Source organism: Triplophysa rosa, linkage group LG4 (assembly GCF_024868665.1).
Source record: "Triplophysa rosa linkage group LG4, Trosa_1v2, whole genome shotgun sequence".
Taxonomy (NCBI): Eukaryota; Metazoa; Chordata; class Actinopteri; order Cypriniformes; family Nemacheilidae; genus Triplophysa; species Triplophysa rosa.
The window spans coordinates 30,900,411-30,914,179 of NC_079893.1; the positions used below are offsets into that span (position 1 = coordinate 30,900,411).

A 13,769-nucleotide genomic window follows, 5' to 3' on the forward strand; every position below is an offset into this window, starting at 1 on the left:
ATACATTCAGATTAATTACTATAAATTCAAATATGAATTAATGACAATGATAACCGAATAAGGATTTTTTTAAAAAAAGACAGAAAACACCGATTAGTTTAGATTCCAGTTTTAACAAAATATAAAAAGGAATTTCATAATAATACAAAATGTACTTAGACAATAGACAAGTACCGGCTGAAGGACGGTTTTTCCTCAGGCTATTAGACTGCTCAACATCAAAAACTGACACACTCCACAAGCTCACACTTCTTTTTACCATGCACTAGTTTCATGGACTATAATGCATCATGCATCGCACCTAATGCAATGCATCCATACCTATAGCTGCACTATATGGTTGATCCATTATACATACACATTCATGTGTACACCTGCATATTTAATGTGTATGTTCAACGTCTAATGTGTATATACTGTCCATATGTGTATAATGTATATTGTCTTTTTTGTAGTCTGTCTATTTATACTTTGCACTGTTCGTCTGCACTACATACTGTCACTTAAGTCTGTAGTCATACAGTTGTCTGTCCAACTGCATTCTACTTTGTACCCAAGACTTTGTGTGCCATTGGGCGTATTTTCAATGTGCTATTTCAATTTGTGCATTTTGAAGGGTAATGGAAACCTGGCTTTAGATACTAAACATGTTAATGTTGTCTTTGTTTCATTGGTCATTTAGCGTTAAAATTTTATGCAGCATAACTTTACATTTATTACAAAATATCATGTAATGAAATCACATAAACTGTGCAAACGTTTATTGTATTAATGACTACTACACACAAACAGTGCTTTTTAAACACAATAAATGTGTAGTATAAAATAGCAGGCACAGTACATCTTATTGATACAGATAAATACGAATAGAATACATAAAGCAAGGTAAAAGATACACAACAATTATATTATTTTTCAAAATATAGATTTATTTCTTGTTTCAGCCGGTACATTGGCGTACAGAAGCTTGGTCAGCTGGTGTTGGGGTTTTCTGGGCCGGCGCATCAGGGTGGCTTTACGAATAAAGAGAGAGTTCCCTGATGCTCGTGGTCGATATGTGGGCTTCAGACCGGCCCTTGGTTGAACCTGGACACATATCGGTCTATTACTTCCAGCTTGTCTGGTTTCTGAAACTGGGCAGTGAGATCCTCGGGTATGGGGATCTTCAACACCTCTTCCACATATGGGGTCGGGTCCTGCGCAACTTTGTCAAAGACAAGGTCCATCAGGTCGTCCACATAATCTGTTGACACATTGTAATTAGGTTTTATTTTGTAATGTTCCCAATAGCTGTATTGCACATCAGTCACTTTGTTATTATTCCTTAGAACTTTCTACTTGTCTCAACAATATTTAACCGTCCCTTTTAAATAAAAGCATGTGAAACGTACGGTAGGTTGGGTTTACTTTGACCGGCTTCACAGTACATTCTCCTTTCCTGTATTTCGGAAAAGAGACTTTGAACAGTGGTTTGCCAGCTGCGGTGGTGGCTTGGGGCCGACGAGCATTTTCATTAAAATGCAGCGCTGCCAGATAGAGTCTTTAGAGAAAAAGTAAAGCTAGAACATACGTTAAGTCTCTCACGTGTGTATGAGAAAATATGCGTACAATCAATTACTATTGACTTACCTGCACAGCATTCCAAGAAACGGAAACACTACATTCTTGGGCGCGAAACGCAGAATTACACCGTGAAATGCCTCCAACGCTGAGGTCTGAGGGTGAGGGCTCAGCTTCTCAACATCCTTTAGAATCCTCTTGTTGGTAAGCACATTCTCTAGTCTACATAAGGAAGATGTTGCTTGTAGGGGAAAGGATGCAATAATAAAGAATCATTTTAAAGTGAAGAAAAATGAATCGAGTGTTAAGAAGAAAATGTCAATCATATATACTGTGCAAAAATATCGATACATGTAACTATCGCAATATTTTATTTCTCGATAGTGATACCTCTATATCGATACATTTTTTAAAATCATGACATAAGTAAGTGGAAGCGAGCATGGCAAAAAACATGAGAACGCTTGGAGCTCTCAGAGCTGATGTGTGGGTGCGCTTTGCTTTTCAAAAGAAGTCATGGAGTAATGAGTTATATCATATAAAATAACCAAATGAGTAAACATACCAGCTCTCAACCACTTGCTCTTGTCCCTAGATGTGTGTTGCCGATGCAAACACCGTGGAAAACCCGGATCTTCATGTGTGTGTATGTCCTGTACATGATTGAGAATGGAAGTCCACTTTGCCACTCTCTCGTGCCCTGATGAAGAAGAGGCTGCAGTCCAATAAATGTGGTTTTTTATACTCCGTTGCCACTTCTGCAGGTTCTCGCATTCCTTACGCCGAGCGATCTTCAAAATTTTCTTGGATATTCCTAACAATACAATAAAATCTGTATTGTGGACATGGGCATAGCATCAGCTCTATAAAAATGACATTTCTCTAATCTTGATGCTTTGATTACAGAATAACCTTTGATTATAGATCAGGTTATTGATGAAAGTTCTGAAATAAATAAATCCCCCTCCACAGACACACAGGGGCTAATACCTTTTTCTATGTGCCAGACATCGTAATAGTGTGTGATGTTGGCCTCCTGCAGAAATGTCTGTACTTGAGGATGGCGGTCTGTGACTATACTATCGCATGTCACGCTGCGTGTCCTCAAGAGCTCGAGGCTTCTCTTCAGTCCCTCTTTCTCCATATTATTGCTCCCTCCGACTTCATTACTCTGCTCATAAAAGAAAGGGTATAAATGAGGATAGTTGACCATTCCTGTTTTGTTAGCTAATCATTACACACTGAAAAATTGATGAATGAATTTTATTTTGTAACATTTACATTTCGCAACATACAGTATGGTTTAATCTGCATTTCACTTTTAAAATTTGATATCAAACCCTTTTACTGATACTCCTGATAGACTCATCATATCAGTTGTTATTGCTTTGGTTTTGTGTTTTATCCTGCTATTAAGTGGTCTAGCATTGGATGACAATTTTTCAGTAACGGATTACTAAAAAGGATTATAATAGTCTGTATTTTTAGTCGTACCTGAACTAGCTGCAGATCAATAATAGAGCTGGTCCTTAGGTCCATGACCGTGTAACTACCAAATTTGGCACAATGACCTGCACAGATAAATGTGTCATTTTTTTCCATTCATTCCATGTTACATTATTTACAGCGTCTATAAACTAAAACAGATTACCTGGCGAGTCAGCTCTCATATCACCTCCCAGGATGACATTCTGCTGTTGACTGAGCTGTTGCAACATGGCATCCTGTGCGGTCTTCCAACTATGTACGATTGCGGGCTCTATGTACATCCTGGCATGTCTTCGAAAGGTGTCATAGTGGTACATTTTCAGTTGCATTGCCCGGAATATCTGAGGTCAGAAAAAGCAAAGACTGTTTATGTACAGCTTTAGACTAAAGGTCTTTGCACATCAGTGTTGGGTGTAACTAGTTACTAAGTAATAAGTTACTGTAATTGAATTACTTTTCACTTGAAAAAGTAAAGTAAGAGATTACTCTTATTTTTTCTGTAATTTAATTACACTTACTTTTGAAGTAATTCAACTAAATACTTTGTGTAATATACAGTATGTGTGTGCAATAGTGGAATTAACATCAAAATTCAAAGTCTAACTTTAAAATGAATACTTTAATGTGTAATTCTCACATTTGTAATACTTTGGTCAGTAAATAAGAGTACTTTATGTAGTTTATATTATTTATTTGAATGAATTAAAAGAGCCGTTTCATGTCTATCCTTGAATCACTTAACTAATCAAGGTTGATGTAGGATATAGAAAGTAATTAGTAATAAGTAACTAAATACTTTTTGGAGAGAGTCATTTGTACAGTAATCTAATTTCACTATTGAATATGTAATTAGTAACTAGTAATTAATTACTTTTTCAGAGTAACTTACCCAACACTGTTGCACATACAGTCCGAAATTTTCGTATGCGTTTTTTCGTATTTTTTCGGCGCTCGTTTGTACGGTGTCTCTGAATTGTTAAAAAACGCCTCTCAAAATGCTTGCTAAGTTGCCACGGATGCGAAAAACGCAGAAAATCTAACCCAGTCCGATTTTTTTATGATGGACGAAAACATCGGAGGCAGTGTGTAAATGTGATTGACACAACGTGAGGTCGTATTTATTTTTTAACGTGCAGAAATTTCAGACGCAAATTTCGGACTCAATGTGCAATGGGCTTTACTATGTTCATTTCTTCCCTTATCATGTAGAGTTCTTAGTGAAAATAATTGCTAAATTCAATGATTTGTTATACAGTAACAATCATATACCCTACCTTTTCAAGTTTGAAGAAAGAGGCACCATTGGCATACAGTGCAACAGAAAGCTGGAGGTTCCCTACAGGAGTGCTTCCAAGAACAGGCTGACTATTCCATTTTCTAAAGAACTCGCAGTGTGGGCACTGCTGTTCCACAGAGAGAAATGTGCCAACCCTTCTTGTCCGCACATCTGAAACCCTATGACATATCGGGCACTTCTCAAAGAGCTCCAGCAGACAGTTTTCATACACGATGTATGTAGCAGTCTTATGAGCCGGCTTAGAGGATTCCATTCTGTTAGAAATACAAAGATTTCATTGAAAAATGACCGACTTCCACATCACAACGTTGTAAATATTTTGACAAAAGCAATCCAACTAAACAATAAAAGTCTATACATTCTGATTACTCACGTTATATCGGATGGCTCCGTCAAAGTTGCGTCAGAGTCTACAGGATCATACGTAGAATCCATTGGCTCTTCAATGTTAATGCTTGAGCTGCGTCCCATAGGGTCCTCCTTTTCATCCTCCATCTCTAAGCGAGGTCTCTTACTAGGCCTCTTTATTGGTGTTAATGACAGGAGTGGTTGAAAGGTGTCAACACCAACGTCAGGGCGTAACAGAGTTGTCTGTGTGCCTAAATAAAAATAGAATGTTTTTACTATGCCATTGATGCTTGAAAGTCAAATTATGTCAACTACAGCTTAGAAGTAACAAAGACACAGAAAACAATGACAACATACAAGGGATCTCCGTAACCATACCTTTGCTTTGGTAGTGAGGTCCTAAAGTTTTTACTGACAGCTGGGTGGCAACTGTGCGCAATTTTGGCGTGTCTGTCTGACAGGCCACATGATGCACCTTGGTCAATTCTTCAGATGTGCTTGCCTTAAGACCAGACATAATTACTGCATGTGCATTACATCCAAGTGTTGCAAAGGGCAACCGTACTCATGTTCTATCCACAAACGCTTTTATTATCACCATTCATTAGCAAAACAATAATCATTAGCGACAGTACAGGCACAGCTACACATATTAACGCACAACATACATACAGCCAAACTCCAAGTACCCATTTGACAAATAACATATAATAACACTGGCTTTGAATGCTCCATTTAGCATGTCACTTAACGTTAGCTCCCTTCGCTATTATATGCTAGCGTTATACGGTCTTTTACATTACGTAATTTCAGACAGTTCCTAGTTAATACTTACATTTTTTCCATCTGCAGCGTTGCCTCGTTCAGTTGGTCTTGCTCCCACGTTGAGCAACAACTTCGAAGCTAATCTTGCTTTGTACTGCCCCAGGTTCACAAAGCATTCCGGCTTGAAGTGATTCGCGCACACGTGGAGGTTTTTACTTAGGCGTTCTGGGGGATTTCCGCCAAAAATAAAATAAATCCACTCCTGTCTCGTCTTTTCCGAGGTTGGGACTCTAAACAAAGACTTGTGTTCGTCTGTGCAGCCCAGTACATTGCAATTCGCATGTTGTCCACGAACTTTAGCCATGGCGTCAGGTACACGGCTGTCGCTTGTAATTCTACAATAGCACGTGGGTGGAATTGCGTAGATTAAGGGGCGGTAACATTATAATAAGAGCCTCCCTCTACGTCACTACAAGGGGGAAATCTGAACGGCTCGATTTCTCACATGCTTGCAGGGAATGGCTCATCAAAACAAATTTACTGGGATCTTGTTTTTCACGTTTTCTGGGTTGCTAGATGCACCGGGCACCCGATTATAGCACTTAAACATAGACAAATTTGGATTTTCATCCGATGAACCCTTTAAGATTTTGTCTGCCCATTTGTTGGAAAACACAAAATAAGTAAACAATTCGCTGCCGTACCCCAATACAACAATGTATGTACCACTATACAACTCCAACAACGCAAGCTTGGGACATTAGCATAAATTTCATACGTTTTATTTATTACAGACACAAAATGACGGTACTTTAGTACAGTACTGGTGTCAGAAAATACTTTAACATTCATAAATATAACCTGGCACTACGAGGTTCTTTAAATAATGTGTACGTATCTATAAAGATGCTATCGTCATGCTATGATGTTGTATTTGGCGCTAGTATCGGTTATTTAGCGTTCAGTTTCGGTTTCTTGACGTGATCACGTGCTTCCGTTCAGAGACGCGCAAAATGACTGACATCTGTTCCGTCCAATCAAACGCACGTCCGCGTTTTCCATCGACAAATCATCTCGCTGCTCCTGCCCTCACGCGGAAGTGGACTGTGAGCATGCGCTGATTGACACGCGTGGAGGCGCGAATGAAGAACAAAACACAGGAAATGTGTGTGTGTTTAACACTGTAAGAGCGAAATGACCACATATTCGAGATGATAGACATTAGTGACGTGTAAGTGTGAGTTTGAGAGATGAGCAGCTGTAAGAATTAAAGCGGTTCTGCACACGAGACGAACCGCAGATGTCTGCGCGCGACTGCAGTCAGCCAACAGAGGGCAGCAGCGCTGAAGTGGTGAGTCATTAACTCTTTATGTCCCATACACTGTTGAAAATTATATTAAACTACCAAATGTTTAATTAATGTCCTGGGAAATGGGTTAAGGCAGACGTTAACAGAACAACATAACAGAATCTCTCTTTTTTTGGGTCCTTTCGACAACCTACGACGTCAATTAGTATTATTATTATTGCAATAATTTCACATTTTAACCCTTTGTTCATTTAACGTAATCAAGGGACACCAAACATGGAGAATTAAACAAATATTTTACATGTTAAAGATTTAAAATATAACCATTGTAATTTGAAGTAATTTATGTAAATAACTACGATCTAGATGTATAAAAATAACTGCACAATCTCGAGTTTTAAACTTCTGGTTGATAAAATATTTCTGCACATTAGTTTAGTATTAGTTTAGTAACTTTGTGAACAGTAGCGTATGATACACACATTGTATAGATTATCATTGCACTCAACATTGCTCTTGTTTACCCAATAATAATAACTGACGGTTTAATATTTGCTTACTACTGGTCAGCAATGATTATTTACAATAACAAGTTGTAATTCATACGTAACTCTGTTTCATTTATTAAGAAACATAAACACTCATCAGTCAATATCGATTCTGTGTGTTTATTGTGTGTGTGTTTTCAGTCTGTGATCATGCCGGTGTATAACGCCTCCGATTGGCTGGACGAGTGTCTTCAGTCGATACTCCAGCAGGATTTTCAGGGCTGTATGGAGCTGTCTGTGTATGACGACGGCAGTACGGTAAACACTCGCTCCACCTCAACATTTCATATCAAAGATCAGCCAGAAGGGTGATTTCACGCATCATCTTTCTCTCTGTCGGTCAGGATAACTCCAGAGAGATGATTGAAAGCTGGAGGGAGAGGTTGGAGGAGAGAGGCGTTTCCATGGTGATGTCAGGCCATAACTCCACCAGTCCTAGAGGAGGTGTGTAGTAACTTTATTGCCGACATACCTGTGTGTTTGTGTGCGCACGGTCACGGCGTGAATATTTAAAATGAATAAGTATTGATTTAATATTTTTTCGATCAGATTCGGTTCATTTGAATCATGAGCCTATTATCAATCATTGTAATGAGTTCAATGAATCATTGTATTGAATTCAGTGAATCATAGCGAATCATTGGACTCCCAACTGCACATAATCATGTGTATTTTTTTTCTTTTTCCTGTAGTTGGATTTGCTAAAAACCAGGCAGTGTGTCAGAGCTCCGGACGATTCCTCTGTTTTCAGGATGCGGTGAGTGTTTAAGACAGACACGTGACACATGTGGGTGAGAATGAACACACACACACACACACGCAGGCAGGCAGGTGACAACCACAGCAGACAGTGTGTTTGACAGACCTGTCAGAGAAACCACATTCATGAGTGTGTGTCAGACAGCTCAACATGATGAAATCTAGTCTGTTTCATGTCCACTGATTGGAGTTGAGAGCCGTTGAGTCATGGTGATATTCAATACACACACACACACACACACACACACAGTGAGATTTAATAAATGTTATTCTTGCTGTGAGCTGTCTGTGAGAGTGAAACGTCTCCTGTGGTGTGTGAAAGGACTCGGTGTCCTCTAGATCATGAGAAATATACACACATTGCTTAGTTTATAAAGGTGGAGACTTTCCATTGACGTCCATGTGTGTGTGTGTGTGTGTGTGTGTGTGTGTGTGTGTGTGTGTGTATATATATATACACAGCTATGATCATTTCAAAATTATTGTCAGTTTTTCTGAATTTACTATTTCCAGGTGTGTGTTTAGGTAAAATGATCATTTTTGTTTCATTCTGTGAACTACTAACAATATTTCTCCCAAATTTCACATAAAAGTATTGTTTCTATATATACCGCAAAGAAAACAAGTTCATGTTCACTTAAGAAATACAACAGTAATATTTCTTCATGTGTTTAGAAAAAGTTCACTCCTGAGGTTTGATTTAGTTGAAATTCAACAGACACTGGACTGAAATGACCACAATACACCTATGATGTATTGGATGGTCATTGAATGCCATGGTGATGAAATGATGATTAAATGAAAATTTGGAATGCTCTCTTATTTTTTTCCGCAGCTGTATTGAAATCGTTGCTATATTGAATGGCTTCAACGCCATTTAGTTATTATTTTATTAATTGCATTACATGACATTAGATTAGGTTTATATCGCAATCATGACATTTCTTATTTGGATTTCATATTTTACATTAAATGTAGGTTTAAATGTTGTAATTGTGAATCCAGTATTGTGTATTGTTTTGAACCGTGAGCTGAAATTTTGTTACATCCTTACATTAGATTATTATGTTGTATTATATTGAGTCTATCCTCTACTTCTAAACATAAACCTGAACGATTTCAGTTGTTCTCTGCTTCTCACAATGTAGCTGGTTTCAGGTTTTACTTAAATCCTGTGGGCATGTCCACACGCGCGCACACGCACACGCACACACACACACACACACACACACACACACACACACACACACGCTGTGTAGATGAATCAGACGTCTGTGGACATTTCCAGCTCCTCAGTTTATTGTCGCTTCTCGCGCTGTTTATTCTCATGTGTTTTATCTCCTTCATCTTCTCACGCTTGTCTCGAGGTTTTTCCGCCAGCTCTGAAATGAGCATAAAACAAACATGCGCTGCTCTGCGTTTGATTTAGTGTTGTGTTATCATTTATGTGCACTCTGGCACAGTAGTGTGTCAATCACGGTGCTGTTGTGTAAGGAGATCTGTGATGTTATATCGGCGAGGCTTCAGCTCACGGTTCCATCTCCCGCTGGCTTCGGGGCCGAGCGGTCTCCTGTGGAGCCGCTGGAGCCGTTCGGATCCAACTCTGTCGCAAGAAAGAGCGTGAGACCGATGAGAGAAGAAAAAAAATCCTTCCCTCGCTTTTGCAGTTCTATATTTAAAGTGACAGGTCACCTTAAGACCAACATGAATATTCTGACATCATTTACTCACACTGATGTTTTATTTGATTTGTAAAACTGAAACGATGTTGAGCAGAGCGACCTGAAGTGTTTTTTCTTTACACTGGGAGTGAAGACTGGGACGCTCAAAGTCAAAAAATAGCAAATAGCATCCTAAAAGACGTCCACTTGACTTCTGCACTGTATTACAAGTCTTAAAATTTTATATAGAATTGTTTTGTCAAGAAAAGATTGACTGATGAAGATATTTAGAGAAATGACTCATTTTTTTAGGGAACTGTCCCTTTATAGTGGTAGTTTACCCAAAAATTAAAATTCTGTCATCATTTACTCACTCTCTTGTCATTTCGAACCTGTATGACTTTCTTTCTTCCGCAGAACACAAAAGAAGATATTTTGAAGAAAGTTGGTATCCGAACAGCACCGGACGCCATTCACTTCTATTATATGGACACAAAACCAATGCAAGTGAATGGAGTCCCATTGACAACATTCTTCAAAATATCTTCTTTCCTGTTTTGCAGAAGAAAGAAAGTCCTACAGGTTTGAAATGACAAATGATACCAGAATATTTATTTTAGGGTGAACCGTCACTTTAAACTTGGTTTGTATGAAACAAAGCAAATGCACAAATTGAAAAATAAGTTTCTGAGTGACATGATGTTGAGTAAATTATATAAAATTATGTTTTGCATAAGTGATATTTTAATATCAAATGAAAGGAGCAGGTTATGTATTCTTAGCAGTGTGCATACTTTGCCGTGGGTTAGAGTTAGTCTATAGTATACTAATTGTAATGTGCTCTTTATAAAAGCACCAGTGTGTCCTCATAAAATAACCTGGGTGTGGTTTGTGTGGTTAAACCTACACTGACCTCTCACACACACACACACACATGTAATTCCTGAAGTTGTGTTGACTTTACTGAGATACGGTGTGTGTGTCGAGTTGTTTTATGGCTGGTGTGTGTGTGTAATGGTGGTCTGGTTATTTTGGAGGACATTTCCTCGTGCTGGTTTCCAGAGGGCCAAAATCAGCTCTCCTTGAGGTTAACAGGAACGTCAGGAATTCTCTTCTCCTCCAACACCGGAGCATTGGAAAGCTACCGTTTGACTCCAAGTTTAGCAGAACGTTTTCCATGTGAAGTGACAAACTCAACGCTTGACCTGATGAAAATGACTTCATGTTATTTCAGCTGGGCACGTAATGATATCTGTCAGTAAGCTTTGTTTGTTATTCGAAACATTTGTCTGCCTTGAGTTGATGCACAAATGTGATTTTAGTTCATATTTTTAGTCATTTAAAAATTAAATGTTACTTAACTGTAGCGAGTAGTGATTGAAAAGTGTTGATTTTTAGAGTGAATGTAGATTTATCGCCCCTTTGCATGTTTCACCATATTCATACATTAAATCACAGACAAACAGAAGCACATGGTTTGGTGATGATGTCATGAAAATCTGCTCTGGTCCTCACAGGTGTGTGTGTGTGTGTGTGTGTGTGTGTGTGTGTGTGGGTGTGTGTGTGTGTGTGTGTGTGTGTGTGTGTGTTGCAGGATGATGTCATGAGACCTCAGAGGGTGAGACTACAACATGAAGCTGCTGTGTTAAACCCAACAGCTGTGAGTACACACACACACACACACACACACACACACAGATGATGGATGAAGATGTCTGCTGATGTTTGTGCGGTGGTTGAAGCTCACATTCAGCTTACGGTTCTGATCTATCAGATTGTCTGTGGGGACTTTAAAGTGACACTTCACCCCAATATGAAAATTCTGTCATCATTTACTCACCTTCGAGTTGTTCCAAATCTGAATAAATTTCTTTGTTCTGATGAACACAGAGAAAGATATTTGGAAGAATGCTTGTAACCAGACAGATCTTGCCCCCCATTGACTCCCATAGTAGGAAAAAAGACTTTATCATTCTTTTTATTCTGTTGAACACAAAAGAAGACGTTTTGATCAGACACATTTTGATTAGACACTCTCTTATCAAAGTGGTTTGTTGCATTGACCTTTGACCTCGGGCTGAAGTCCAAACACAACAGCGGCTGATCAGGGAGAAAACACACAGCTGAGATCACACACACACACACAGAGAGAGAGAGAGAGAGAGAGGAAATGAAAGGCATGGGTTAAAGTGTGTGTTGTGACGGAGTGTGTGTAGAGTTTAGCGCTGTTTTTGTTGTGTGATTGTCTTCAGTAAAATTGTTTTTCTCTGTAATTCAACATTTAACACACAATCTCACTTTATATGCATGGATGTTTATGTGTGTACAGACTTATGACACTCATATTAACCTTTAATGTGATGATTATGATGTGTGTGTGTGTCAGATTGTTGGTTGTAAAGTTTGTCGAGTTCCTGAAGGCTCCACAGAACGATACACCAGGTGGATCAACAGTCTGACACCAGATCAGATCATCACACAGGTAACACACATGTTGTGCGTCTATAAATACTGCACAATTACACTAGCGACAAATAATTTACAGTAAATCGTGTAAACTGTGATTTCACTTAGACATGTGTGATGTGATGTGATGTGATGTGATGTGATGTGATGTGTGTACATAAGTGAATACACAGCGTCTGTGATCTTTTTCCTCACGATGCTTCAGCGCGTGTGTGCGTGTCGACAGGATGTGTGTGTGTGTCAGGAAAGGCGAGTCGTGTTGTGTTTCGAGGGGTCGCGTGCCACGCGGTCAGTAGGTCGCCGTAGAAACAGGATGCGTACCTGGAGACAGATATTTCCACGGAAACGGCGAGTGGGCGTGAGCGCAGAGCATCCACACGTGCGGACGGGAAACGGATCCCAAGGGTCATGAGATCAGAGAGAACCTTCTAAAGACCATATATAACTGTAATACATGAAAGAGAGAGAGAGGAGAATTAGACTTAGTGGTTTGAATCAACTTTACAGCGTAAATATGACATTTCTCCATAGAATTTAATCTCATCCACGATGAAAATTCATCCTCACGATATTTGTAATGTGTGAAATTTATTTGTTAGTTTTTTTGAGGCATGGATTCTTTTGACATTGACCCGTTAGCAACTACTGTACCCAGAACACTATGCATTGTCACAGCAACCATACATCAACGTTCTGGCAACCTTCACGAGTACCCACGCAATGTCATTGCAATATGAAAAAAAAACTACTGTGATGCTAAAGTTTCTCACACATTTCTTCAGAAATGTCCAAATGTAGTTTTTCTCTCTGTAATGACGAGATTCATGCTTGTCCCGGGTGCATTCACACAGCCAACGTTTTCCAGTTCGGGGTCCAGAGGGAATACCAGGGGGCGACATCTTTTATCCATTACGACACGCTCCGGGCAGCTCAGGGTAACGCCGTAAACATTGAGAAACTTGCATGATTCAAACCCTGCGATGTGGACGCATACACACACTGAGACCTTGAAGGATATATTTGTAAATAATTTGCATCTTTTGTCCCTGAACATCATAGTTATTGACTAGTGACATTTTGGACCTTGTGACTATGACAACTGCGCCAGTAAAATACCATGTTTGATAGTTTTGCATCTGGAATGTGTCATTAAAATATTCCCGAACGAGCAGTTCGTGTATGTGTGTTAAAGCTCATTGGGATCTTTACTGTCAGTAAGAGCTGTCAGAATATTGAGAACATGTGAATGTTTTCATCTAGATCGGACCGTTTTCCTCATCAGACTTCCAGCATCTAGAATCTTTCGCTTAGCGATCAAGTTTATGTTCGTTCCGACCGTTGAACAATGGGTTTTTGCTCTTGTCAGGTCTACACCTCTCACGGGCCGACGGTCGTCATGCCAACCTGGTTCTGCTCAAGCGATTGGTTCCAGAAAGTTGGTCCGTTTAATGAAGGAGGAAAGGTGACAAACATCTGCTGGGATTCACTTGAACTCCTTCAATATTCATTCATTTACTCTCTCTCTCTCTCTCTCTCTCTCTCTCTCTCTCTCTCTCTCTCTCTCTCTC

General features: G+C 39.3%; 2 protein-coding genes across 4 annotated transcripts in view; one reads left to right on the forward strand and one right to left on the reverse strand.

Moving 5' to 3' along the window:
- Positions 1 to 903: 903 nt before the first annotated feature.
- LOC130553181 (uncharacterized) lies at positions 904 to 6,429 on the reverse strand. 2 transcript variants are annotated; one of them, XM_057331982.1, is made up of 11 exons: positions 5,529 to 6,429; positions 5,072 to 5,195; positions 4,719 to 4,944; positions 4,323 to 4,599; positions 3,212 to 3,389; positions 3,055 to 3,131; positions 2,551 to 2,731; positions 2,126 to 2,392; positions 1,630 to 1,801; positions 1,392 to 1,540; positions 904 to 1,243 (listed from the first exon to the last, which is right to left on the reverse strand). In XM_057331982.1, the coding sequence occupies exons 1-11, from the start codon at positions 5,820 to 5,822 to the stop codon at positions 1,065 to 1,067; spliced, it is 2,124 nt and encodes a 707-aa protein (XP_057187965.1). In that variant the 5' UTR covers positions 5,823 to 6,429; the 3' UTR covers positions 904 to 1,064. The 2 variants fall into 2 exon arrangements, with proteins under 2 accessions (XP_057187965.1, XP_057187966.1); XM_057331983.1 differs by having other exon boundaries at positions 905 to 1,243; positions 2,126 to 2,374.
- Positions 6,430 to 6,563: 134 nt separating this feature from the next.
- b3gntl1 (UDP-GlcNAc:betaGal beta-1,3-N-acetylglucosaminyltransferase-like 1) overlaps positions 6,564 to 13,769 on the forward strand; it is a 12,262-nt gene continuing 5,056 nt past the window's right edge. The window contains exons 1-7 of one of the 2 annotated variants that reach the window (XM_057332046.1): positions 6,564 to 6,809; positions 7,457 to 7,573; positions 7,660 to 7,759; positions 8,008 to 8,072; positions 11,330 to 11,395; positions 12,122 to 12,217; positions 13,568 to 13,663. In XM_057332046.1, the coding sequence (XP_057188029.1) occupies positions 6,759 to 6,809; positions 7,457 to 7,573; positions 7,660 to 7,759; positions 8,008 to 8,072; positions 11,330 to 11,395; positions 12,122 to 12,217; positions 13,568 to 13,663 (591 nt within the window). In that variant the 5' untranslated portion in view covers positions 6,564 to 6,758. The remainder of the gene's footprint in view (positions 6,810 to 7,456; positions 7,574 to 7,659; positions 7,760 to 8,007; positions 8,073 to 11,329; positions 11,396 to 12,121; positions 12,218 to 13,567; positions 13,664 to 13,769) is intronic. The other variant, XM_057332048.1, reaches the window with a different exon arrangement.